The sequence below is a fragment of the Lynx canadensis genome, chromosome B2 (genome assembly GCF_007474595.2).
Source record: "Lynx canadensis isolate LIC74 chromosome B2, mLynCan4.pri.v2, whole genome shotgun sequence".
Classification (NCBI taxonomy): Eukaryota; Metazoa; Chordata; class Mammalia; order Carnivora; family Felidae; genus Lynx; species Lynx canadensis.
Genome location: NC_044307.1, coordinates 41,184,445 through 41,211,777, shown reverse-complemented (window position 1 = coordinate 41,211,777; position 27,333 = coordinate 41,184,445). Strand labels below are relative to the sequence as shown.

General features: G+C 45.4%; 1 protein-coding gene across 1 annotated transcript; it reads left to right on the top strand.

Annotated features, from left to right (window-relative positions):
* The first annotated feature begins 11,416 nt into the window (after positions 1–11,416).
* TBCC (tubulin folding cofactor C) lies at positions 11,417–13,926 on the top strand. The gene has a single exon (XM_030315527.1). The coding sequence runs from the start codon at positions 11,862–11,864 to the stop codon at positions 12,987–12,989; it is 1,128 nt and encodes a 375-aa protein (XP_030171387.1). The 5' UTR covers positions 11,417–11,861; the 3' UTR covers positions 12,990–13,926.
* Positions 13,927–27,333: the final 13,407 nt, after the last annotated feature.

Below are 27,333 nucleotides of genomic sequence, written 5' to 3'. Positions count from 1 at the left end.
ATTATATACACACATATGTAATTTAAAAAGAAACTGGTTTTTGGATCTTGAAAAAAACACAAACAAAAACAAAAAACTAGGATTCTAAAGCACCCGGGCTGAATAATTCATTTATTCCTCTGACAGGTAATTATTGTGAGCCTTTCATGCCAAGCATGATGGGATTATGGAATAGAAAAAACGGTAGACACGACCACAGCCCTTATGGTGTCTACAGAGAGTTTAGTGTTTGAGAAAATAGCCATTAATATTACATAACATACAACTGTTTTACACTCCCTGTAAGGTGAGGTAAGATTAGATCAGTGGTTTCCCCAAAGTAAAGATTTCAGGTAGGCGATCATAAAAGAAATACTTAAAAAACAGAAAGAGAGAGAAAAAAATGATATGATCTCTCAGTATAGTTCTTCAAACTGAATTAATTGTCATAAAAAAAAAAATCACGGCGTATCCTTATTTTTTTCTTAAACTATAAGCTAGCTTTTGTCCTGGTTTTAAAGGGTCCAGCAGACCTTGTCCGGCTCCCTCTTTCTAGATTTCTCTGGTTTTCTTTTGCAACACTATTTGCATGCAAAGTCTGCCTAAATATGCCCCAGAATTGCAGAAAGGCTGGACATTAAAGGGCCCTTTCTTTTTTTTTTTTATTTTTTTAATTTTTAAAAAAAAATTTTTTTTTTTTCAATGTTTATTTATTTTTGGGACAGAGAGAGACAGAGCATGAACGGGGGAGGGGCAGAGAGAGAGAGAGACACACACAGAATCGGAAACAGGCTCCAGGCTCTGAGCCATCAGCCCAGAGCCCGACGCGGGGCTCGAACTCACAGACCACGAGATCGTGACCTGGCTGAAGTCAGACGCAGACCTGACTGCGCCACCCAGGCGCCCCTAAAGGGCCCTTTCTGAGAAGGTCACATGCACATAGCACATTCTGGTCCCACCACTTGTCTAGAGGGCTGGGAAGTAGGTGCTAAGGAACAAAGGTCAGCAACCGGAAGGCAGAAAGGAACCTGGCAATTGTCAGGGGCCTACTACAGGCCTGGCCCAATGCTTGGTACTTTTCCCACACATTATTTTATTACCTCATTTCACATCACGACAATCCTGGGAGAAATAGATCTTTCTTTCCCCCCACTTTACCGTTGGGGGAAATTGAGCTCAGAGAGGTTACGTACCATGCTCAACGTCACACAGCTAGTAATCAGAATTTAAACTCGGATCTGTCTACTTTTTACCATCACCCCACTTTACTGACAGGAAGAGACATAAGAGAAAGAACACATGCAGGGAAGCTTTAAAAGATTTACATGCCTTTGCCACAAAAGGAATTCGAAATTATATTCAAAAGACAATTTTTCCCCAAATTTTTATTTAAATTTTAGTTAGTTAAGGGGCGCCTGGGTGGCTCAGTCGGTGAAGCGGCCGACTTCGGCTCAGGTCATGATCTCGTGGTTCGTGAGTTCGAGCCCCGCGTCGGGCTTTGTGCTGACAGCTCAGAGCCTGGAGCCTGTTTCAGATTCTGTGTCTCCCTCTCTCTGACCCTCCCCCGTTCATGCTCTGTCTCTCTCTGTCTCAAAAATAAATAAACGTTAAAAAAAATAAAAAAATAAATAAAAATAAATTTTAGTTAGTTAACATATAGTGTAATATTGGTTTCAGGAGTAGAATTTAGTGATTCATCATTTACACAGAACACCCAATGCTCATCACAACAAGTACCCTCCTTTTTTCTTTTTTTTTTTAAGTTTATTTATTTATTTTGAGAAAGAGACAGAGCATGAGTGGGGGAGGGATAGAGAGACAGAGGGAGAGAGAGAATCCCAAGCAGACTCCACACCGTCAGCACAGAGCCTGATGCCAGGCTGGAAGTCACAAACTGTGAGATCATGACATGAGCTGAAGTCAGGAGTCGGATGCTTAACCGACTGAGCCACCCCGGCGCCCCAACAAGTGCCCTTCTTAATACCCCATCCTGCATTTATTAAAAGACAATTTAGATAGCTGATTATATGTCTCTCTATTTTATAGTCAACAGTTTTGGTGCTTCTAACTCAGCCTCTTTACTGATCAGCTCAGCAAATACCCTCTTTTGCCCCTGGACTCTGTCTGTCCCTTACCCTAGAAATGAGAACCAGAAGCCCCTGACCCACTTCTAATCACAGTCCTAGGAGAACTCCTGTTTCTGACCCAGCTCTTCAGCCATCAACTCATCTATTTAACATCTATTTATCGTGCACTTCCTGCGCTCTGGGCACTGTGCTACGCAGACAGCATGGAATAAAACACTTCTGTGCTTGGAGAAGCCCAAGCTGTAGAATACATATCTGTAAATAGATACTGACTTTACAACCTGATAAACATTCATCCAGAGCCAATGGAAGGAATAATCCTGATAGGCTTCCTGGAAGAGGTGTGTAAAATAGGTCTCGTAGGAGGCGAGTGCTGTCAAATAGAGATTAAGCATAGGATCACAGGCAGCAGGACAAGAAAGCAAGCAGCAGGTCGCAAATGGACGTACCAGCTCTTTCCAAACACGATCTTCCCTGGTTCACTGTCTCTTGTACTAGGATCACCATGGACCCAGCTCCTCAAGCCAGTACCTTCCACAATTCTCTGCCCTCCTTTATCCCTCACTTCCAGTGAGTCAGAGTCCTGTGTAGTCTCTTAAATCTCTCACACATTACCCCTTCCTTCTCTGTCCTCACCCATCACCATACTCCTGTATCTCTACTTCTCCTGGGCTCCTACAACAGCTTCCAAACTCATACTGTTACTTTCGCTCCAAGTGAATCTATTCCACACAGAGCATCCAGCCTGATCCTTTGTTAAAGAAAAAAAAGAAAGAAAAAGAATCTGATTCTGCCATTACCCTGCTGAAATCCTGCTGAAAGTTCCCAGTGCTTTCAAGATTAAGCCAAAACCGCCTGACGGGATTTACAAGACCCTTGGCGGTCTGGCCCCTGCTCACTACTCTAACCTCAACTCTGATCTCCACTTCCGGCTTCCATGGGCCACAGGTCCCCTAACGCGGTGGCTTACAACCCTGGCTGCCCACTGGAACCACATGGGGAGCTTCAAAAAATACCAGTGTATGGAGTGCCTGGGTGGCTCAGTCGGTTAAGCCTCGACATCGGCTCAGGTCACGATCTCAGGGCTCGTGGGTTTAAGCCCCCGCGTCGGGCTCTGGGCTGATAGCTCAGAGCCTGGAGCCTGCTTTGGGTTTCATGTCTCCCTCTCTCTCTGTCCCTCCCCAGCTCGCACTCTATCTCTTTAGAAATAAATCAACATTAAAAAAAAAAGAAAAAAAACAGTGGCCAGGTCTCACTCCCAGGGGTTATGACTGAACTATTCATGGGAAGGCCGTGGGCATCAGGATTTTGTAAAGCCTTCCATAGGTACTAACGGGCAACCAGGGTTGAGGACGTTGCTCTTTTTCTCACGTCCAGGTTTGTTACACATGCCCTGTCTCTGTTTAGAGGCACTGGAGCTCTTCTAGCTTGCTGGCCATCAAGCCAGGGACTTCCTGTCTTTTTCACTGCTGCATTCCTAGTACCTAGAACGGTGCCCAGATCATAGTTGGCGCTCTATGAGTATCTGCGGAAAGGCATGCACGAGTGACTGCTTTCTCCCTTCTCCTGGCTGGAGATCGCTCATTTTGCAGGATGCAGCTGCGATTTACTAAAAGACATCCCCCCACCCCATTCCCCTGGTCTGGGTTAGGTTACTGTGTGTGATCTGAGTACGCCCAAGATTTCCCCTGTTTTAGTATGTATCACCCGACATTGTCCGTGTCCCTCGTTTAGGCTGTAAGCTCCAAGGGAGCCGTGTGTGTGTGTTCAGCACCTAGCAAAGGGCCAAGCCTACGGTCGGTGGTGATTAAGTAAGTGCGGCAGGTACAAATGGAAGCAGCGGGCATGGCGTGTAGGTGTCCTGGCAGGGTCTGGTGTGGCTGGAGTAAAGGCGACGGTGGGAGACGTGGCTGGGGAGGTACAGGGCTCGGAAGCCCACTGACGCGCTGTCAGTACAATCGGGTGTGGTATCATGATCAGACGGGTGGTGTTAAAAAGCTTGGACCCAGGAACTAGGCTGACCCACTTCGAATCTTAGCTCTGCCACTTAGTAGCTCTTGGTCCCGAGGAAGTCACTGTCGCTTCTTCAGTTATCCATCCGTTAAATGGGGATAACAATAGTACCTACATCACGGGCATGTTTCAACTGAATGAGGTAATACATGCAGGTGCGCAGCCATCACCTGGCACACGGTAAATGCCATGTAAGATTTAACAAAACGACTTATATATTTATACACACACACACACACAGCATGGTGGGTCGTCTGCAAAGACGGCTGCCAATCCCTTCCACCTGAGTGACTGCTGTTCCACCCTTCAAGAGGCGGAGTCTGTTTCTCCTCCTGTTGAATTGCGCTGGCCTTGTGATTTGCTTTGACCCCATGACTGCACTGGAAGTGACACGGTACCAACTCCGGTCCGAGCCTTAAGAGGCTCGTGGCATCTGCCTGTGCTCCCTTGGAAGCCAGCCAGCACGCAAAGCTTAAGCTCGAACTACCGCGTGCTAAGAGACCAAGCGTGAGAGAGAGGCCGAGCAGTGAGTTGCACCAGGCGACAGCCAGCACCAAGGCCCCAGACTTGGGAGTGAGGCAGTCTTGGGGCCTCCAGCCCCAGCTGAGCCCACAGAACTGTGAAAAATAATAAATTACTGTTAAGCCGGTGAGTTTGGGGATGGTCATGCAGCAAAATAGGATTGAAACTTACACACAGAAGAAAAAGGACACCACTGGGGCAATAAGGACTTCATTTTAGGCCATCTACTTAAGATGATGTATTTTGGATAGAAGACAGTTACAAGGATAGTAAATGGTTACATGGCAATATCTAGAAAGGTACTGGCAGTTCAGGGTTGGGTTCAGGAGAGAGGTGGAGGAGGAGGTAAGCATCAGAGAGGTGGTCAGCACATGGACAGCAGGCCAAGGAGATGGTAAGCTGGTCAAGGAGGTGAGACGAGTGAGAAGAGGGGTACTGGGAGAGAAACCTGGCTCAGTCGGTCTGACTCTTGATTTCAGCTGAGGTCAAGATCTCACTGTCCTTGAGAGATCCAGCCCCGCCTCTGGCTCCATGCTGCACTGGGCGTGGAGTCTGCTTGGGATTCTCTCTGTTTCTCTCTCTCTCTCTCTCTCTCTCTCTCTCTCTCTCTCTCTCTCTCAGTCTGTCAGGGAGACAAGAAGCAGCAGTGATCTGGGGTGGACAGGGGACTAAGACAGAACCAGGGAGCCGTGCTTCAAGAAGGGGTATTCGAGTGCTTTGAGCTACAAACAGCAATGGATTTGAAGGTAGGAGGGAGGTGGGCACTCTCACTTTCAAATAAAGTGGCAGAGGCAGAAGTCGTAGGGGAAGGGGCTGAGGAGGGAAGGATAACTGAGAAACTAGTCATAGCAAATGTAGATTATGCTTTTAAAAGTCAGGGGGTGGAGGGATGGGTGAAGATGCTCAAAGGGTACAAACTTCCAGGTATAAGATGGGTAAGTTCTGGAGACGTGATGTACAGCATGCTGATTATAGTTAATTGTATCATCTATTGAAAGTTGCTATGAGAGTAGATCTTTTGTTTTTATTATTTTAAAATTTTAAAATGTTTATTCATTTTTTGAGAGAAGGAGAGTGCGTGTGCACGGCGGGGGCTGGGGGAGTAGGAGGGAGACACAGAATCCGAAGCAGGCTCCAAGCTCTGAGCTGTCAGCACAGAGCCCGATGTGGCGCTCAAACCCACCCAACTGTGAGATCGTGACCTGAGCAGAAGTCAGACGCTTAATTGACTAAGCCACCCAGGCGGCTCGAGAGTAGATTTTAAAAGTTCTCAACAGGGGCGCCTGGGTGGCTCAGTCGGTTAAGCGGCCGACTTCAGCTCAGGTCACGATCTCGCGGTCCGTGAGTTCGAGCCCCGCGTCGGGCTCTGTGCTGACAGCTCAGAGCCTGGAGCCTGTTTCGGATTCTGTGTCTCCCTCTCTCTGACCCTCCCCCGTTCATGCTCTGTCTCTCTGTCTCAAAAATAAATAAACGTTAAAAAAAAAAATTAAAAAAAAAAAGTTCTCACCAGACACATACAGAAAAGGTAACTATGTGAGGTGATAGATATGTTAACTAAACGTATTGTGGTTATCACTTTGCAATATATATCTCAAACCATCACGTTGTATATCTTAAATTCACACGGTGTTATTTATCAAATTATATGTCAATAAAGCTGGGGGGGGATAAACCTAATTACCTATTACTCCCCCAATTTTGTTTCTTTTCTAGACAGAGAGAAAGAAGGGGAGGGGCAGAGAGAGAGAGGGATAGAGAGAATCCCAAGCAGGCTCCGAGCTGTCAGCGCAGAGCCCAATGCGGGTTTCGAACTCAAGAACCTCAAGAACCATGAGATCATCACCTGAGCTATTTGGACACTTAACTGAGCCACACAGGCGCCCCTCACTGCCTACTTTTACAGAGAACCCAGAAACCATCTGACTCATCTGCCAATTACCAAACATACAAATTTCCCTATAGCTGCACCCTCCCTGCTGATGTGGCATGTTTAAACTGCAGTTTAGGAGGTAGTGGGTGGCTTAGTCCGTCTGACTCTTGATTTCAGCTCAAGATCTCACTGTCTTTGAGAGACTGAGCCACCTCTGGCTCCATGCTGCGCTGGGCATGGAGCCTGCTTGGGATTCTCTCCCCCCCTGCCCTCGCCCACCCCCCCCACCCCCCCCACCCCCCCCACCCCCCCACCCCTCCCTTGCTCATGCTCTCTCTCTCAAAATAAATACATAAACCTTACAAAAGAAAAAACGCTGCAGTTTAATGTAGGGGGCCTTGATCAGCATTTTTGAAAGGCAGTAAGTAGAATAGAAAATAGTATCTATTGCACACAGTAAGAGTATTTACTGTTTCTTAAAGCTTCTGTTTCAGTTACCATGTATCTGTGACTGTGGGTTGAGGTCAAAAAGTTTGTGTATGTTGGGAAACATGCACAATAAAAAGTTAAAACAGCCTTGCAATAGAGAATCTGCCTCAGCTCTCTATCTAGGGCTGATCCTTGCACCTGTGCTTTGGATCCGACAGCCCCCACTCCCCACCCCAGCCTCCCTCTCCCCAACGCCCCCAGCCCCCCTTCCCCCTGCCCCCACCAGCCTTTTCAGGATCCTTGTATTATGAACCTATGTTTTCTCTGTAAAAAAAACCACCTCACTGGCTTCCTCCCAACCCCCAGCTAGTGGCCCTTCCCCCTCATGGTCAAACTTCTCCAAAGACTTATCTTTGTCTCACTAGCTCGGTTACGGCGTTCCATCCCTGCTCACACTCGTGTGGTATGCCTCCTGCCCACAGCAGTCCTCTGGCACAGCTCTCCACAAAGTCACCAGTGACTCCATGAGCCCATACATCTAGAAGACACTTTCCAGTGTTCACTCACTTCTCCTTATCGATTCCTGGTCACCCTTCCAGCCTCAGCTCAACCCCCAAGGAAGCCTTCACCGACCTCCCCAGCAAGGTCAAACCTCCCCCTGGAGGCACTCACTGTTCCTCTTTTCCTCTGTAACACTGTCACTGTTACAATTTTACATATTTGTGCCATTATCTGCCCAGGTTAGGCCTCCCCAAGAGGAAAGAGGCTATGCCTGTCTTTATTCACCTTGGCAGCCTGAGGGCCTCCCTGGGCTCAGTGGGGGAGGGGTGGGGCACAGTAAGTGCTTCATAAACTGATGCTGGCTTAATGAACGGTGCCAGCCTCTGGGCTAGGCATTAGATGCACAATGATGAAAACAGTTCCAGAAAAAGAAGGGTTTTGAAGAGCATATGAGAGCCAGGGGCAAAGGTGGAAGGAAGGGGCCTGCTCCTGTCCTGCTTCCCAGACCAACGTGGTGTCTTTTCAAGGACAGCACATGCCTTCACGCGGTCATCTTTCATGGTCCGGAAAGTTGGAAAATTTGCCTAACATTTGACACTTGCGTGGAGAGCTCTTTAATGAGTGCTTTATATCCAATAGTCAACGTCTGCTGAAAGATACCGCCTCTTTTGGAACTGAGCTACCAGAAAACGGCCTGGAACTGTTTATTTGCCTGGTATCTCTCATCTACACAGGGTCTCTGATAAACTCCACAGAACAGCAAAAGGACTTACTCCTGGCTGCCTAGACACCCAAAAACTGTCTTCTGTACTGAGATACTTTCATTTCCTGCAGCATAAATACATAAACATTCACTTTATGACATTACAAGATCAAATGAATACGACAAATACTTAACATCTAACACAGTATGGAGACATAACCAGCAAAATCCAGACTTGGGAAACTCTACTGAACTAATAATAATCAGGCTTTTCTAACAAAACAATTGGTAGGGGGGCAGGATTTAAAAGTGATTAAAAGTGATTTAAGGAACATATCAGCTAGACACATTATATGGAACTTTTTTGGCTCCTTATTCAATAAATAAGTTAAAATGGGGAAATTATAGGATAATCAAGGAAATATGAATATAGACTGGAACTCTGATGATAAGGAAATATCACTACTTTTTTGGAGTGTGGTGATATGCGGTTATGGTTTTTTTAAATTATTTTTGAAAATGTTTTATTTATTTTTGAGAGACAGAGTATGAGCAGGGGAGGCGCAGAGGGAGAGGGAGACACAGAATCCGAAGCAGGCTCCAGGCTCTGAGCTGTCAGCACAGAGCCCGACGCGGGGCTCGAAGCCACGAACCATGAGATCATGACCTGAGCTGACGTTAGACATTTAACCGACTGAGCCACCCAGGCACCCCATATGTGGTTATGTCTTAAAAAGGTAGGGGCGCCTGAGTGGCTCAGTCGCTTTAAGCATCTGACTCTCGACTTCAGCTCAGGCCACGATCTCACTGTTCACGAGATGAAGCCCCGCATTGGGTTCCACACTGCATGGAATTCTCTCTGCCTAGGATTCTCTCTCCCTGTGTCTCTGCCCCTCCCTGTGCACACTCTCTTTCACTCTCTCAAAATAAATAAGTAAACTTTGAAAAGGTAGTCCTCATTATTTTGAGAGACATATTGAAATATTTATAGATTATGAAATATGAAATAATATAATGTTTGGGATTTGCTGTAAAATAATCAGGGTGATGGGGTGTGTAAGTGGTCAGAGATTCAGAAGAAATCGGACTGTCAGTTGGTAATTGTTGAAGCTTGGGTGATACATACACATCACCTCTACTGTCCCCTTTCCTATGCTTGAAAATTTCAGGATCTTCTTATAAAGTAAATCTAACAAATAGAACCACAAACCATAAATTTTTGTTAAATAATTTTTAAAGTCTGTAATACCTTAGAATTCTTTCAAGATGTCTAGAAGAGGGGTAGTACTTGATTCACAAACTCCTGAAGGTTATGAAAGTAGGATTCAGAACTCTCAAGCTGCTTGCCTTTTGCCACATTTCACATCGTTGTAATACATCACCCTCTTTCCTTCCACTCAACAGGCACTTACCTCCCAGGAGCTGGGATCCATTTCAAGGATGCACACTGAATTGTCTGCCCTCAAATGTCAGAAAAAAGACACAAATACAGTCCGGCACTGCTGGCAGTTTTATAACCCTCCTATTGCTTTTGAACATAGAAACGTAGCTTTATATTCATGTTCTGACCACCTACCTACCTTGGCTTGCAGCTGTGCTGGGGTATGTAAAGAACAGTCAAGCCAATCCTTCATGATGACCACACCACTGACCACTGTCCATTCCCACGCAGGCCCAACATCGGTCTTTGAAACTGCCTCCAACAACCTGTCCCTTTTTGTCCTTTACCTCTTCTCATAAAAGTTTGAACTGCCCAACTTAAAATATTCAAAAACTTCCAAAGTCTCTTGGCCTCTATGCCAAAACCTGTTTGGGGGCAGAAATGAAGCTCTTGGGAAGGCTTAATGACATTCAATTCCACCTCTGATACAGACACTAACGACCACCCATAGTCCACTATGGCTAATGCAGAAATGTTGCCTCACTGCACCTGCAGCTCCAGTAAACCTCGGTTGGCTCCAAACTTGAGTGGGACAGATTCAATTGCTGAAAAACTTAAGGGAGGCAAGTCAGGTTTTTGTTTTGGGGGTCGTTCCCCCTAGCAAAATAAATCTTCTTTAAACCTTCCTTGGTTAAATCAACTTTTCATAAAATGACGCAGCTATTGTACGCCTCCGTATGGCTTAGACAAGTTAACCAGCTATATTTCTTTCACCAGCCTCATAACCAAACCACACAAAAAGCCTCGTCTAGTCTGCACATGAAAACAAAGCGAACGAAAACGAAGAATACATACTACAAGCGTTAAGCACAGGATTTTTTCAGCACCCCGGTTCCCATCTGCTGCACACACAAACACCGGGACCCCCACCCCTATCCCCCCGGGACGCACAATTTGCCCAACAGTGCGATGTGTGCTTGCTTTCAGTGGAAAAATAAGGGAATTTACGTGTGTTTTGCTGTTTTAAGTGGGAACGGAAAGAGGAGAGTGGGGCGTGAAAAACTGGAAATAAGTCGTAATTCTCTCGTTTCCTCCCATCTTTCTATGCATCAAAATGCAGGTGTATCAGTGAATTTTCAACGGACAGTTTCTTGGGCAAATACCCCAATTAGCAACGATGGGAGGCTGCGAACGAGGGTGGAGATCAGGGTGAAACCGAAGCCTGGCAAGGCGGGCGCGGTCAAAGGCGCGCCCTGCGCTCCCCGGGCTGTCCCGAGCACGCGAGGTTGCCGTGCGCCCGCAGCCCGCGGCGTCCCCGCTCTCAGCCGGCCGGTGGCCCTGCGTTTTGCTACTGACTGCGCCGGCTTGGCTGCCCACTCACACCTCCGGCTGATCCCGACTTTAGGCTAGGCTCATTCACTTCCGGTGACAAATCCCTCCCACCACCCTAGAAATAATGTAACATTTCCCCCAACGCTTTCCTAAAGACCGACGGTCCCACGGGAGAGCAGCAGAACCCCGGGCTCGGGTCTCACCCCCGCGCGGCCAGCGGCGCGCAGCTGCAGAGCGACTGACCTCGAAGGGGGGGAGGACGTGGGAGGAAGAGGAAGGGGGTGTGGAATCTCACCCTCCCCCGCCCCCACCCCTCCGACTGCAGCAATTGGCCAAAAAAAATAGTAATCCGTTTTTAGACTGCCCCTGGGTCCCCGGAACCCGGTTGCAGTGAGAAACCCAGTCTCTCCCATCCCAGTGCCCCTCGCCTACTCCCGCCCCCGTAAGTGCCTGCGGGAATCCAGGAGACCCAGGCCACGCGGAACTGCAGCGGCTGAGGGGGGGAAGGCGGGTAGAATGAGGGTTTGGGGGCGGCAGGAATGGGTTGGGGGAGGGGGTGGTGGAAGGGAAAAGAAAAAACCAGAGGCATGCAAGCGGCTCCCTAGCCAGCTGTTCCAGCTGCCGCTTCCTCCGACGCGGGCCGGGCGGTGCAATATTCCACCCCCCCTCCATCTTTCTCACCACTACCTGTCCCCCCACCCACCATACGCACACATTCCCCCCACCAGTAGCGGATCTCCGGCCTGTAAGGGGGTAGTAGGGAGGAGCTGGGGGGAGGGGGAGGCCTGCGAGTTTCTAACCTTGTTCTTATAAACAAACCCACATGTGCAGCTGCCGCTGCTGCAACTCACCCCACAATCCCGGATATAAGTCCTGCCCCTTTAAGAGGAAAAAAAGCTTCCCCCTCCTGTCTCCCACCCCACCCATCCACAAGGACCTTTGTCTCCCCACCCCCCTTGTCAATCGGCCCCGCCTCATATCCCCGCCCTCTCCGACGCGGAGGAGCCAATGGGCTAAGAAAATAAGGCCGGGGCTGACGTAAGCATGTCCGGCCAATCACAGGACGCGTTGGTGGGAGGCCTCTCGCAGGGCGCGCCAGGAGGAAGCAAGGCAGGAGAAAGGAAGCTTGAAGTCAAGATGGAGACTGCTGGTTGCTCCGCTGCGGCGGCGAATGGGGCCGTGGGGTCGCAGCGGGACCGGAGCCTGGTGCCTGAGCGGCTTCAGAGACGAGAGCAAGAGCGTCAACTGGAGGTGGAAAGGCGGAAGCAAAAGCGGCAGAACCAGGAGGTGGAGGAGGAGAAAAGCGACTTTTTCGCTGCCGCCTTCGCTCGGGAGCGAGCGGCCGTGGAAGAGCTTCTGGAGGGCGGAGAATCCATGGAGCGGCTGGAGGAGGCGGCCGCTCGGCTCCAGGGCCTGCAGAAACTTGTCAACGACTCGGTTTTGTTCCTGGCCGCCTACGACCTGCGGCAGGGACAGGAGGCGCTGACGCGGCTACAGACGACCCTGGCCGAGCGGCGCCAGGAGCTGCAGCCCAAGAAGCGTTTCGCTTTCAAGACCCGGAGGAAGGACGCTGCTTCGGCCGCCAAAGTAGACTCCGCTCCTGGAGCCCCGGCGGCGGAAGGCATCCTGGCCTCCCCGCCGCCCTTGAAGGAGGAGGGAGGCATCGGCTCCAGCTGGGTCTTCGGCTTCTCCAACGTGGAGTCCCAAGTCTTGGAGAAGAGGGCAGAGGAGCTGCACCAGCGTGACGTTCTTTTGACCGAACTGAGCAAATGCACAGTCAGACTGTATGGCAATCCCAACACCCTGCGGCTGGCCAAAGCCCGAAGTTGCACGGTGCTCTGCGGCCCAGTGTCCACCTCTGTGTTCCTGGAGGACTGCAGTGATTGCGTGCTGGCCGTGGCCTGCCAACAGCTGCGCGTACACACTACGAGAGACACCCGCATCTTCTTGCAGGTGACCAGCAGGGCCATCGTGGAAGACTGTAGCGGGATCCAGTTCGCCCCTTATACCTGGAGCTACCCGGGTATCGACAAGGACTTCGAGGGCTCTGGTTTAGATAGGAGCAAAAATAACTGGAACGACGTCGACGATTTTAACTGGCTGGCCCGGGATATGGCCTCCCCAAACTGGAGTATTCTTCCTGAAGAAGAGCGAATGGTCCAGTGGGACTAAGCAGTTGTCACTATATTCTTCACTCCTACCAAATACTTCCCATGTGGGACCGACTCCTGCTACTGGGATCTCAAAGTTTACTTACTGTTATCACGCTTTGTATGTTTTCGGTATTTTCAGCCTTGAGATTGTGTTAGGCTCCTACTTGTGATTTCCGTTAAATTCACAACAGGCCTAACACTTTGAAGCATTTTTGCTCTTTTGGTAATGTGTAGTAGCTTTAATTAATTGACTATGATAGTTTGAAACAGAGGTAAAGAGTGTCCGTGTATGTTGGTTATTAATGCTTTGTGTACTTAAAACTTACTGCATGATAAAGTAGACCCTCAATAAATACTTAATAAATGAATTTGTAGGGCTCTAGTAGGAGGCAGTTAATGTGGAAGTATGTTATCAAACCTGAAAACACTAGCCCTTGAGAGCTCTTGACTTGAAACTTTCACTTCCATAGGTATTACTCAGCAGGGCGGTGGAAGGACTCTGGTCTTCAGGTACACATTAGCTTGGGCTTCCGGAATCCAGCTACTCATCGACTTGTTTGGATCCAAAGTTTTGGCATTGACCCCAGGAGACTCATGAGGCTTACCAACTGTGAAACCAAAATAATTATAGCTACCAGATTTTTTGTTCACTTAAAAGGTTGTAGACACTATTCTAAGCACCTGACTCATGTAAACACGACGTTTAGTCCAGAAAATCTTAGGTAGGTTCTGTGAACACCATTTTTCAAGTGAGGTAGGTGAGTTGCCAGAGTCACACAGCTCAAGGGGACTGGGAAACCAGGTGGTCTGGCTCCAGAGCCCACCTTCTCAACCCCTGGAACATACTGATTTTGAATAGCGTTAGTTGAGTTGGAAAGAGAGCTTTCCGGAGTCATTAAAGAGGGCAAATTGCTTTTCCTAAATTCTCAGGAATAAATGTTACATATCTTCACACAGAAACGTATAGCCGAGTCTTAATTTTTTCCACTCAAATTTTGCTGTGATTGGGTACTATTATAAATTTGGTTTTTGCTCTATGTTCTCACCCATATTCTTAAATGGAAAGTTCTAAGAGTTTCGAAAAGCTTTTTGGGGTCTAGTGCCTTGTATCTGTAGACATGATTTGAATTTAATAATGACCATAAGTATTAAAGTGCTTATCGTACCTTAAGTATATGTTTAATATTTATATGTTCTGGCTTGTTCCAAAAAAGGACTTAAGGTGGCTTTTTGGATGTGTGAAATGTAACAAGATAACAAATGAGAAGGAGGAACAAGGGTAGAGTCAATGAGGCAGAAATGAAGCCAGTAAAAAAATGTGGCCTGCCAAGCTCTATTCTTTAGATGGAGGTGAAACCAGAATTTTTTTCCCCCCTCGGCTATTAGCTGACTTGAAACAGAATCCTAATCAGTTTCACAGTTTGCAACATCTCCAAAGAGGAGAGATTAAAAAAATCTATTGCTCAGGAGAATTAATGCTGGTAAGAAAAAGACAACATGTAATGAAATTCTCAAACATATCTTCACATTAGAAAGAAACGGGGACTAGGAAAACTATGCTCCTAAAGACTGATAGTTTAACACCAGGTGCCCTTCAGGAAAAGCCATGCTTCTGGCACTAACGGGCTTGCGATTCATTTTTGTGGACTGCACTTTTAAAGGACCGTTAACTAGTTGCATCTAAAAAAAATCCATGCAGTTTGTAATAGATAATAAAATCACAAAATCATGGCAGTTTGAGCCATAGTTAATGCTAACTAATCTCAGCTGGGCTTTCCTGTATCTTTTCGAAGTTCTCTCTTCCCGACCTCCATAGCCTTGCTCCACACTGTTTCTCTTGCATTGTCCCCCGTCATTGTGATTCTGGTGACTTACAGCCCTTACTTGAGAGATGCCCAGGATTTTGCTGTTAGCTTCTTTGTGTCCATGCTCTCTAGAGCCTCAACTCTCAACATACGTGGACAGTTCTGTCAGTGGGTTCATCAGCCTTTCAAATTCATATATTCTTAAAATCTCCATTTTCACTTCTTTCCTTCCCAAGTTCTGTTACTTCTTTTAATGATGTCGCCATTCTCCAGGCATTTGATGCTTACTAGGGCCCAGCAGGTAAAGTCAATGAGTAAGGTGGTTGGGAGAAAGTCAATAGGGAATGGGGGACCGGTGACTTGGAAGATAAATTTAGGCATTTTAAAAACATTTGACAAGCCAAGCAAAACTTTTTTGCAGTCTGCATCTGGTCCTTGAGCTGGCCAGTTTGTAACATCAGACTTCCAGATCACATCCATTCTATGCTTAGCAGATCTTGCCTGTTCTTGTCCTCTCCAGTCTTTATGCCATTTCAGAAAGTTAGACTTTATTGTTTTCCCTAAACTTAAACTATGATGATTTCCTTAACTTTATTTGTTTATTTTGAGAGAGATAGAGACTGGGCAAGCGGGGGGGTGGGTGCAGAGAGGGAGGGAGAGAGAGAATCCCAAGCAGGCTCTGCATTGATAAGACACGAAATTCAAACTCATGAACCATGAGATCATGACCTAAGTCAAAATCAAGAGTTGGTCGCTTAATCAGCTGGGCCATCCAGGCGCCTTGGTTGTTTGTTTGTTTGTTTTGACAAAAGAAAAAAATTATAGTCACACCTCTGAATTAAAAGCATTAATTAGGGGGTGCCTGGCTGGCTCAGTCACTGGAGCATGGTGACTCTTGATCTTGGGTGGTGAGTTCAATCCTAATGCTGGGTGTACAGATTACTTTTTATTTTTAAAAAGATTTTTAAGTTTATTTATTTTTGAGAAAGAAAGCAAGAGCATAAAGGAGGGCAGGGGCAGAGAGAGGGAGAGAGAATCCCAAGCAAGCTCCGTGCTGTCAGCACAAAGCCTGATGCAGGGCTCAAACCCACAAACCGTGAGGTCATGACCTGAGCCAAAATCAAGAGTCAGACACTTAACTAGCTAAGCTACCCAGGTGCCCCGAGATTACTTTTCAGAAAAGCATTAATTAGAGTTATTTTAGTAAGTTTTTTATTAAGCAAACTTAATGGTCATTACAATGAGAGCATATTGCACCAGTAAGTGTAAATACCATATATTTTCGTTAAAACCAACTCCAGGAAAGCAATAAAACTACACATTAGTTAAGCAATCAGAGTTTATTAAATTTCATTTATGATTGTCTTTGTAGACATAATTTAGTACAGTATTCCATTGTATCACTTCAGTCTCAACCCCTCTTAAATGAATAAGAGAAATGGCCAATATACATATAAATTCTAACGCTCAAGTTCTGATTGCAATGCAGAAGTTATTATTGCCAAAAAAGTTTTATTTATATTAGGAAATGCACTAAAGCAGAACAATAAAAAGATTCAGCTTTGTAGGGTAATGTTACACGGTAATACAATGTGTTAGAAACAACATGCAATTACTCTAGTATCACAGAGGTTAAATTACATTGCATTAAATTAAAAAGTCTCATCACCAACTCAAAAACTTCATCACATTATTTGACTATTTTTCTTCTCCTATGAAGAAAATAACTTGGACACTGCAAGTAAGATGAGGGGAAATGAAGGGTCAATTATTTACCCAGCTTTAAGTTTCAAGAGGTGCAGGGGCAACATGACCGAAAGCCATGTTCAATTCAACTGAGCACATATTCGAGCATCTACTATGCACCTGTTCAGCGCTGGGCACTAAGAATACCATGGTAAACAAGCACGTGGTCTTCCTTTCTCAAGTGTACAGTCCAGATGAAGGTCAAATGAACGAAAGAACAATCACGATAGAGAAATTCCAAGGACCCTGGTGGGGTAGTGCCCTATAACCTCTCCAGTTGAGAAGAGACCTGAAGTGGGGCGCCTGGGTGGCTCAGTCGGCTGGGCGGCTGACTTCGGCTCAGGTCATAATCTCACAGCTCATGAGTTCCAGCATGAACTGGAACATGCTGTGCTGTCGGGCTCTGTGCTGACAGCTCAGAGCCTGGAGCCTGCTTTGGATTCTGTGTCTTCCTCTCTCTCTGCCCCTCCCCCACTCACACTCTGTCTCTCTCTCCTTCAAAAATAAATAAACATTAAAAAAAATTAAAAAGAAAAGACAAGACCTGAAGTAAGGCATTTGTATCAACCACCCATCCAAGGTTTGAATTCCCTGACATCTCTGCCCACCACCTACTTGCATTAGCAACAGTCACAGAAGGAAGCAGTTACTGTTCAAAGGCCTGCCTTCCAAGTTTGCAGATACTATTTACTCTGAACTTTAAGAACTGACAAGACCAAGCAAGACAATTCGAGTCCATTTACCTACCTGGTAAACAAGCTCAACATTCTGCTCAGGAATTCAAATGTTCTATTATAAAGTGTTTTTTAGTCGAATGCCTTTCAGCTGTGTGTTATTTCACCAAGGAAGCTATTCATGGTCTGGTTTTTAGAACTGATATTAAAACCTAGATACTTTATGCAGGGGTACAAAAAGATTAGAATAAAAAGTAAATCTTCCTCCTTCCTTTGACCCCAGCCATACAGTTCTCATCAAAAAGCAACCGTCCTGTACTGGTTTCCTTTGTTCTTCTGGTCTTTGCATTTACAAACTTCAGTGCAAGATACCCTTTTATCCTCCCACCCAAATAGAAGCATATTGTGTATAGTATTAGACACCTTACCTTTGTCACTAACGTTATATTTGGAGATCTTCCATGTGAGTACATATAGAGCCATTTCATTCTCTTTAACTGCTGCATAGCGTCCCCTTCCATGGACTGTGCCATACTTGCTGACCAGTCCCTAATTGATGGGCATTTACGTTGTTCCAGTCTTCAGCCATTGGGAAAATGCTACAACGAATAGCCTTCTACATAAATTAAAAAAAAAAAATTTTTTTAACGTTTATTTATTTTTGAGACAGAGAGAGACAGAGCATGAACGGGGGAGGGGCAGAGGGAGAGGGAGACACAGAATCGGAAGCAGGCTCCAGGCTCTGAGCCATCAGCCCAGAGCCCAGGGGCCGACGCGGGCTTGAACTCACGGACCGCGAGATCGTGACCTGAGCTGAAGTCAGACGCTTAACTGACTGAGCCACGCAGGCGCCCCAATAAATTATTCAGCGTGTGTGCAGTATTACCTGTAGGCTAAGTACCTAGAAGAGGAATTACTGGCTCAGTAGGTTACGAACATTTATAACATTGACAGATATGATCACGTTGCCTTCCAAAGAGGTGTTATCAGTTTATGCCCTCACTGGCGATATCTGAGAGTGCTATTCCTCCACACCCTTATCAACATGCTGCGCTGTCACATCTTTGGTGCTCGGCCAATCTGATAATTATAAAAGGTTACCTTCCTGTAATAGCAGTTGTAATCGTCTCCTAACTCATCTCCCCATCTCTGATTGCTAAACGCTTCTCCTGGTCTAAACCCCCCTGAGGTTCCCATTGCCTGGAAGACAGGCCCCTTCACCACCGCTCCCAGCCTACTGCGCCTACGTGATGTTTTGCTGTTTCCTCACACGCGCTTCATGCTCCAACTAGTCTGAACTAATACCCATTAATCAAACACACTGTATCAATCAGGGACCTGGCAGGAAACAGATGGCACGCTCAAAATGGATAATTTGAGAAGAGCTTACTTAAATCAGGAGCTGTGTACACAGCTGTGGGTAGAGTTTAGAAACAGAAAGAGACGGGGCAATACCTGTTATCACTCGTTCCTAGGGCTGAAGGCACAAAACTGTCACCTGAACCCGGAGAGAGACAGCACTACCTGATAGGAGCTGCGGCCTTTGGTGGAGGGACGGGGCTACTACGGGAATGAAAAAAATGCCACTGTCTTCTGTTGGTGCCTTTCATTGGCTGAGGCCAACTGGAAACTGTAGGGCAAGGAAGTCTGTTGGTACAGTCCACATCAGTCATCTGCCAGGACACAAGAACAGGGTGGAGGAAAGTGAAGAATGGATTTGGAGGAACAAATGGAAGAAACTCAGTACATAACACTTGCCATACTTCCTGGCCTTTTCTCAAGCAGTTCTCACACTTGAGTCCAGGTACAGTTGCCAAAATTATGCACAAGCCAAATGTCACCTCCTTTGGGAAGGCTTCCGAGATTTCCTCAGTTTCTTTGAAAAAGAATCAGGATATTTGGAGATGATAGAGAAAAAAAGAAAAGCGAATGAGATAATCTCTGAGGTCAAGCTGTTGCAATCTCTGTGAGGCACAACTTTTAAGGGAAAGAAAGATTTGAAGGAGGTGGGAAGTGTAGGCCAATTCAGCCAACATCCACGTGATGGCAAAACTTCAGAATGCATGTCAGCATAATTAGATACAGAGAATCCAGTATGTCTCCAAGTCAAGAAGTGATTTCAGCAAAATCACTGTCTCTTTGGAAACGTTCAAGAAAAGATGAGATATCAGAGGAGAAACTTCTCAGAAAGACCAAAGAATGACTTCTACAAGAAAAGAACAGGGTGGTGCACCTGGCTGGCTGAGTCAGTGGAGCATGTGACTCTTGATGTTGGGGTCGTGAGTTCATGTTGGGCATAGAGCTTAAGTAAAAAAAAGAAAAAGAAAGAAAGAAAGAAAGAAAGAAAAGAAAGAAAGAAAGAAAAGAAAAGAAAAGAAAGAGGAAGGAAGGAAGGAGGGAAGGAAGGAAGGAAAGAAGGAAGGAAGGAAGGAAGGAAGGAAGGAAGGAAGGAAGGGAAAAAAGAAAAAATAAATGAACAGGGGAAGCTTCCAATGCTAACATAAAAGTACCAAAGATTGGGGCATCTGGGTGGCTCAGTCGGTTCAGCGTCTGATTCTTGATTTCAGTTCAGGTCATGATCTCACTGTTCATGAGTTCGAGCCCTGCATGGGACTCTGCACTGATAGTGTGGAGCCTGCTTGGGATTCTCTCTCTGCTTCTCTCTCACAAAAATAAACAAATCTTAAAAAGTAAATAAATAAAAATAAAAGAACCAAAGGCTTACACAAAGGTCAGCCCTAGTCTTTGATGAGGAAATGAAGGAGGGAGGAGAGAGGGGCATTCATGTACATCTCATCAGTACTGGAAAGTTCTCAGAAACATGACAGGAATGTTGAATGAGTTTCAAGGTCCTTGAGCAATGAGAATGCTTATGGACATGTACCAGGAACATTCCATTGAAGCTGTGGTTTAAGAACCCTTAGTAGATCCAGTTCGTGCACAAAATTTCCCCCAAAGGAACAGTAACAATTTACCTTTTTTGGCTGCATACATATTTAGTTTATGTTTGTTATATATTTGCAGCCTACTTGATTTTCATTTCTCGTCATCTTCAACTTTGGTATTTTTATGGTATTAAGTGTGTTTCCTGCATTTGGAAACACAAGTTATAACACAACATCTCTAGGAAAGATGCGTTAGACTTGAAGTGGCCTGATGACATGTGACTGACAATAAGGAATCCACTAATGGTTCAGTCCAGCAGCACCTACGTGACAGATACGTCCCCGAGGGGGCTTTATAAAAAGTGCTGCTTGTTATTATTCATATCGGAAAATTTTTCCTAAGAGCACTTTCTATTATTCTTTTGAGAGAGAGCGAGAGCGAGTGCACGAACGAGCATGAGCGGGGGAAGGACAGATTCCACGCTGAGCGTGGGGCTCAATCTCATGACCCTAGGATCAAGACTGGAACCGAAATCAAGAGTCGGACGCTTAACCAACTCAGCCACCCAGGTGCCCCTCTATTATTTTAAGTAATAATAGTGTAACAGAGGGGGCCACTGACCACCTATATCTCTTGGACTTTTTATTGTGCCCCAGCAGGGCTATTGCAGGCTACTGGCGATATTTGGTGCCGGAAGGCTCTGGTTCCCAAGACTGTCCAAAGCCATCGTGCTGTCTTGTGTGGTGGGCCAAAAGAGCCAAAGAATTACTCCCTCGAAGCAGCCCTCAATAAAAGCTGGCCAGGAGTTAGGGAATAAACAAACACCTGGGCTCCCTCAGTGCACACGGGATAACTCGGAGGTGTTTCCTTTTGGATAGTCCCTCTGTGGCAGCTGGCCTGAGAGCACACTCTTTCTTGGCTGCCTTCCCTCCTGTATCACTTCTTCCCTCCCAATTGGTGTCACTTGAACTTCCCAAATTAACTACTTTCTCACAGCTCCTTGTCTTAGGGCGGTGTTTCTCCACTTTTCTCTTATCATCCCCTTAAGGAAACATTTCAGACATTTTTATTTAATCACCTATGTAATCCCTGTCTATGTAATTTTAAGACCACAGATATACTACTGTATATTTGTGTGCTGGGCTTTATTATTTATTATGTATATCTGTGCTTTGTCCATAAAGAGTATGGTTCTTTTTGCCCTTGAATTGCTTATAGAAGAAGAAAGTCTGAAGATTAATGAGCTAAGCATCTAGTTCAAGAAGTTAGAAAAACAAGGGGCGCTTGGGTGCTCAGTTGGTGAAGCGTCCAACTCTTGGTTTGGGCTCAGGTCGTGATCTCATGGTTTGTGAGTTTGAGCCCCACATCAGGCTCTGTGCTAACAGTGTGGAGCCTACTTGGGATTCTCTCTTTCTCTCTCTCTCTCTCTCTCCCTCTCTGTCCCTCCCCCATTCACTCTCTCTATGTCTCTCTCAAAAATAAATAAACTTAAAAAAAAAGAAGTTAGAAAAAGAATAGCAGAAATTGAAGAAAGGAAATACAGATAAGAGGCAAAATCAATGACATAAACACAATACAGAGATTGAAAAACCAACAAATAGCCTTATCAGCTGATTCTTTGAAAAAATTAATAAAACTAACCAACCTCTGGCTTACTGGGTCAAGAAATAAGAGAGAAGGCAAATATAAACCATAGAAGAAACCAAGGTGCTGCACATATTAGAAAGATAATGAGGAGATACAGTGAAGACTTTTCTGCCAATAATTTCAAATCTAGATGAAATGAATACGCTTCTTGAAAAATTTGCCACAGAAGAAACAGAAAAACTGAGCAGTTCCATAACTATTCAAAAATTGGAGCCATAATTGAAACTTTCCCACAAATAGAACATCAGCCCCAGGGGTTTTGACAGTAGATTCTATCAAACATGTAAGGAAGAAGTAGTATCATCCTGGCACAAACTCTTCCAGAATATAGGAAAAGAAGGAATTTACCCCCATTCCATGGTATGAGTCTGCATAACCTTGAAACTCAAGTCAGACATGAAGTTTATGAGAAGGGAAAATTATAGGCCAATCTAACTCAAATATATTTGTGAAGATTATAACATTATAGCAGTAGACCAAATCCAGAAGTATATAAGATGATAATGTACTAGGGTTTATTCTAGAAAGACAAGGCTAGTCTGATCTGATTTAATTTAGAAAAAGGACTGATTTAATTTATCACATTAAGAGATTAAGGGAAACATTCAGACAATTATCTCAGTAGAGGTAGAATAGCCTCCTATAAAAGTCAGCATCAAATTATGAGAACGCACTTTTGGCAAAGTAGAAATAGAAGGGAACTTCCTTAACTTGTTAAGGGTACCTGCTAAAACCTATAGCAGCCGTGATACTTAATGGTGAATCATTTAGAAGTTAAGATCAAGATCAAAAGAAGGATCCCTGTTGTCATCATCTCTATTCAAATTGTACTGAAAATCTTAGTTGTTGGAGTAAAACAAAGGATTAAAAAAATTTTTTTAATGTTTATTTATTTTTGAGAGAGAGAGTGCGCGCGCTCTAGTGGGGGAGGGGCAGAGAGAGAGGGAGAGACAGAATCTGAAGCAGACTCCAGGCTCTCAGCTGTCAGCACAGAGCCCAATGTGGGGCTCCAACTCAGGAACTAGGAGGGAGATCATGACCTGAGCCGGAGTCAGATACTTAACCGATTGAGCCACCCAGGCACCCCCAGTTATGAGGATTTTTTTTTTTTTTTTTAAATTTTTTTTTTCAACGTTTATTTATTTTTGGGACAGAGAGAGACAGAGCATGAACGGGCGAGGGGCAAAGAGAGAGGGAGACACAGAATCGGAAACAGGCTCCAGGCTCTGAGCCATCAGCCCAGAGCCCGACGAGGGGCTCGAACTCACGGACCGCGAGATCGTGACCTGGCTGAAGTCGGACGCTTAACCGACTGCGCCACCCAGGCGCCCCCCCAGTTATGAGGATTTTAAAGGATGTAGCAAAAGTTACTTTTCGTGGGTTATATGGTCACACGCATAAAAACTCCAAAATAAGCAACAGAGAAATTATTAGTGGTAATAAGAGCATGACATTTTAAATATTTTTTAAGTTCATTTATTTGTTTTGAGAGAGACAGAGAGTGCAAGTGGGGGAGGGGCAGAGAGAGAGAGGGAGAGAGAGAATCCCAAGTAGGCTATATACTGTCAGCACAGAGCCCCACATGGGGCTCAGTCTCTTGAAACTGTGAGATCATGACTGGAACCGAAACCAAGAATTGGGTGCTTAACCAACTGACCCACCCGGGTGCCTCAAGAGCATAGCATTTTTTAAAAAAAAAATTTTTTTAACGTTTATTTATTTTTGAGACAGAGAGAGACAGAGCATGAACGGGGGAGGGGCAGAGAGAGAGAGGGAGACACAGAACCGGAAGCAGGCTCCAGGCTCTGAGCCGTCAGCCCAGAGCCGGACACGGGGCTCGAACTCACGGACCGCGAGATCGTGACCTGAGCTGAAGTCGGACGCTTAACCGACTGAGCCACCCAGGCGCCCCAAGAGCATAACATTTTTATACATCAGTTATAAGCAGGCAAGATATTATTGATGAAAAAAGAAAAGGTGTGTGTGTTGCCCTTTATCAGATATGAAGACTTATTTAATTAAAAAGTATGATGAAAACATAAGAATAAATAAAACAATTGATGGGACAGAAGAGAGAAGTCAAAAATACATCTGTGCATGTATGGAAACCTAATTTAGGACTGGGCAGTGCAGACTGTTGGGGAAAGGACAGACTATTTCATAAATGGTGTGCTGGGATTATCCACAGGGAAGAAAATTAAATCATATCCCTTCATCATACCACACACACACATCTATTCCAAAAATGTTAAAATCTTATTATTATTTTTTTTGAGAGAGAGAGAGAGAGAGAGGGAGAGAGAGCTAGGGAGAGAGCAGGGGAGGGGAATGAGGGAGGGAGAGAGAGAATCTTAAGCAGCCTCCACCGTCAGCATGGAGCTCAACATGGGTTCAATCCCATGACTCTGGGATCATGACTTGAGCTGAAATCAAGAGTTGGACACTTAGGGGTGCCTGAGTGGCTCAGTCGGTTGAGCGTCTGACTTTGGCTCAGGTCACGATCTCACGGTTCGTGACTTCAAACGCCGTGTCGGGCTCTGGGCTGACACCTCAGAGCCTGGAGCCCGCTTCAGATTCTGTGTCTCCCTCTGTCTGCCCCTCCGCTGCTTGCACTCTGTCTCTTGCATTGTCTCAAAAATCAATAAACATTAAAAAAAAAAAAAAAAGAGTTGGACACTTAACTGACTGAGTCACCCAGGTGCCCTGAAAACATTAAAATCTTAAGAAGAGGGAAATGATTAACCCTCTAGAAGGCAATGGAGGATAATAGTATCTATGTAGGGTGCAAGGAATAATTTCTAAAACAAGCACTAACCACAAAGGAAAAAATTGGAAAATTCTACCATTAAGAACTTATGTGAAGGGTGCCTCTGTGGTTCAGTTGGTTAAGTGTCCAACTTTGGCTCAGGTTGTGAACTCGCGGTTTGTGGGTTTGGGCCCCACATTGGGCTCTGCTGTCGATGTGAAGCCTGCTTTGGATCCTGTGTCTCCCTCTCTCTCTGCCCCTCCCCTGCTCGTGCTCTCTCTCTCAAAAATAAACAAACATTAAAAAAAGATGAACACTTAAAAAAAAGAACTTATATGAAATTTTACTAATAAGAACTTATGATCTTCGAAAGATGACATAAAGAGAGCAAAAAGTCAAGTCGCAATTAGGAGAAAATCATTGTGACAGGTATAAATGCCCAATAAATATTATATAGAAAAATATAAGTAAGTTCCACAAGTCAATCAGAAAAGCACCAACAAGCCCAATCTGCCCATTTTTCATTGGGCTTGTTGGTGTTTTTGTGATTGACTTGTGGAACTTACTTATACTGGCAAATAATTTATGACAAGTTACGCAAACTCATTAGTAACCAGGGATATGCAAATGAAGGCCACAATTACAATCAGAGAAACAGAAGTTAAGAAGTCTGACTCAATAGTAAGAGGATGTGGCTCATATATTCACATCGGGAGAACAAATCAGCCCTGATTGCTTAAGGAAACCACTTTGGCATCACTGTGTTAAGGTGAGGATTCACACCCCCTCCTCTTCAACAGTTCTCTTAGGGTTATACCCCAGAGAAGCTTTGCTCAGCAGGAGACATGTACAAAATGTTCTAAGCAGCTCTGTTCATAAAAGCAACACAAGAAAAAAAAAGCCCCACTAAAAATCACCCATATATCTACCGACAGGAGAATGGTTCATATGTGGTATGATCTATATATGCAAACAGGCTACACTTATATGCAGCAACATGTATGATTCTTTAAAACAATTTTTGAAATGTTTTATTTATTTTAGAGAGAGAGAGAGAGAGCACTAGTGGGAGAGGAGTAGAGAAAGGAGACACAGAATCTGCACTTGATCTTAGCCAAAAGGCTGAGAAGCGATAGGAGACACAGAATCTGAAGCAGGCTCCAGGCTCTGAGCTGTCAGCACAGAGCCCGACATGGGGCTCGACCTCAGGAACAACGAGATCATGACCTAGGCCAAAGTTGGACGCTTAACCAACTGAGCCACCCAGGTGCCCCACCAACGACATTTCTAATGTCTGTTTTTTCTCTTTGTTCCTTTCTAGACAATGGCCCACTCTAGCTGGAGAGGGGAAATCTCCCCTTTTCCAAACAATGAAGTCATTCTATTTTTGGCCACCAGGGGGCATCCACAGACTAGCCCGGGGCTCCACTCTGCCCCTCCTCACGCTGTACAACTGATCAATTGAGGAGAAAGAGGCCCTTGGCTAATAGGGTTATCCCAGGGAGAACTATTTTTATATTTTTGTCTCTTGTTTCTACATTAATTTTTTTCTTCCTCTCCTTCCCTCTGATTTCTCTTGTCCACATGCGTGCTGTGTGCTGGAAAGGAGTTCCCTGAGATCGTTTCACTGTCACCCACACCCTTTTTCTCTCAGGACAGGCGTCTTCAGATTCTGTGTGTGTGACACCTGAGTCCGGTCATGCTTCTGGTTGTCTGAACATTCTCTTTTGGGGGAAAAAAACCTCCAAAAACAAAGCCAAACTCCGGAAACTGCAGTACATTCTTTTCAATGTTTCCGATGGTGAAGTGTTGAAATTCCTTGGAGAGGCAAAGCTTGTTTAGAAGCCAAGTCTTGGTTATTAGAAGAGTGATCACTCCGGATAATGTTGTTTTCAATCCAAAATGTGGTGTGACAATAAAACAATAAGACTAATTTTCCTGTGTGTCTTAGAACCTGGCCTTGGCCACTCCCAAAATAGAGTTCAAACTTGAGTGGAACAATGGAATAGCTGTTTTGTTCTCAGGTGACTGAGCTGGAGGGAAAAAAACGTACGTCTTTATAGCTTTGTTCCGTATCTCCTCTCTCTGGAGAAATACTCGTTTGATTCTTAGTAATTTGGAGATCTTAAAGAGGAGCATGCAAATAGTGGATATAGTGGATCCAATTTTCCCCACATAAGGGAAGAAAGGAGGTTCCAGGTGGGAGAGCTGAGCCACTTACTACCCTGAGCTGATGGGCAGCATGGTATTAGGTGGGCACAAATTTGAGGACAGAGTTGGTTTGTTCTTAAAACTCCTTGTGCTTATGCACAGACTCTTTGAGAAGGGGCAGTGCTGAGTCATCAGGAATGTGTATTTTAGATTTTAATGGAGATAGATAAATTACGCTCCAAAAAGTCACAGCCTAAAACAGCCCCAAAACCACCTGTTTAAAAAGTGGGCAAGGGGCGCCTGGGTGGCGCAGTCGGTTGAGCATCCGACTTCAGCCAGGTCACGATCTCGCGGTCTGTGAGTTCGAGCCCCGCGTCGGGCTCTGGGCTGATGGCTCGGAGCCTGGAGCCTGTTTCCGATTCTGTGTCTCCCTCTCTCTCTGCCCCTCCCCTGTTCATGCTCTGTCTCTCTCTGTCCCAAAAATAAATAAACGTTGAAAAAAAAAAAAAAGTGGGCAAAAGTCCTGGGCCAGACACCTCACCAAAGAAGGCATATAAACATATGAAAAGATGCTCCGCATCATATGTTATCAGGGAAATGCAAATTAAAGCCACAGTGAGATGCCAAAAATCCAGAATGCTAACACCCAAAATGCTGGCGAGGTCGTGAAGCAACGGGAACTCTCCTCCATTGCTGGTAGGAATGCAA

Excerpts from the sequence above, each read along its gene's own strand:
- TBCC (XM_030315527.1), top strand. The coding sequence starts at position 11,862 with ATGTCCGGCCAATCACAGGACGCGTTGGTGGGAGGCCTCTCGCAGGGC.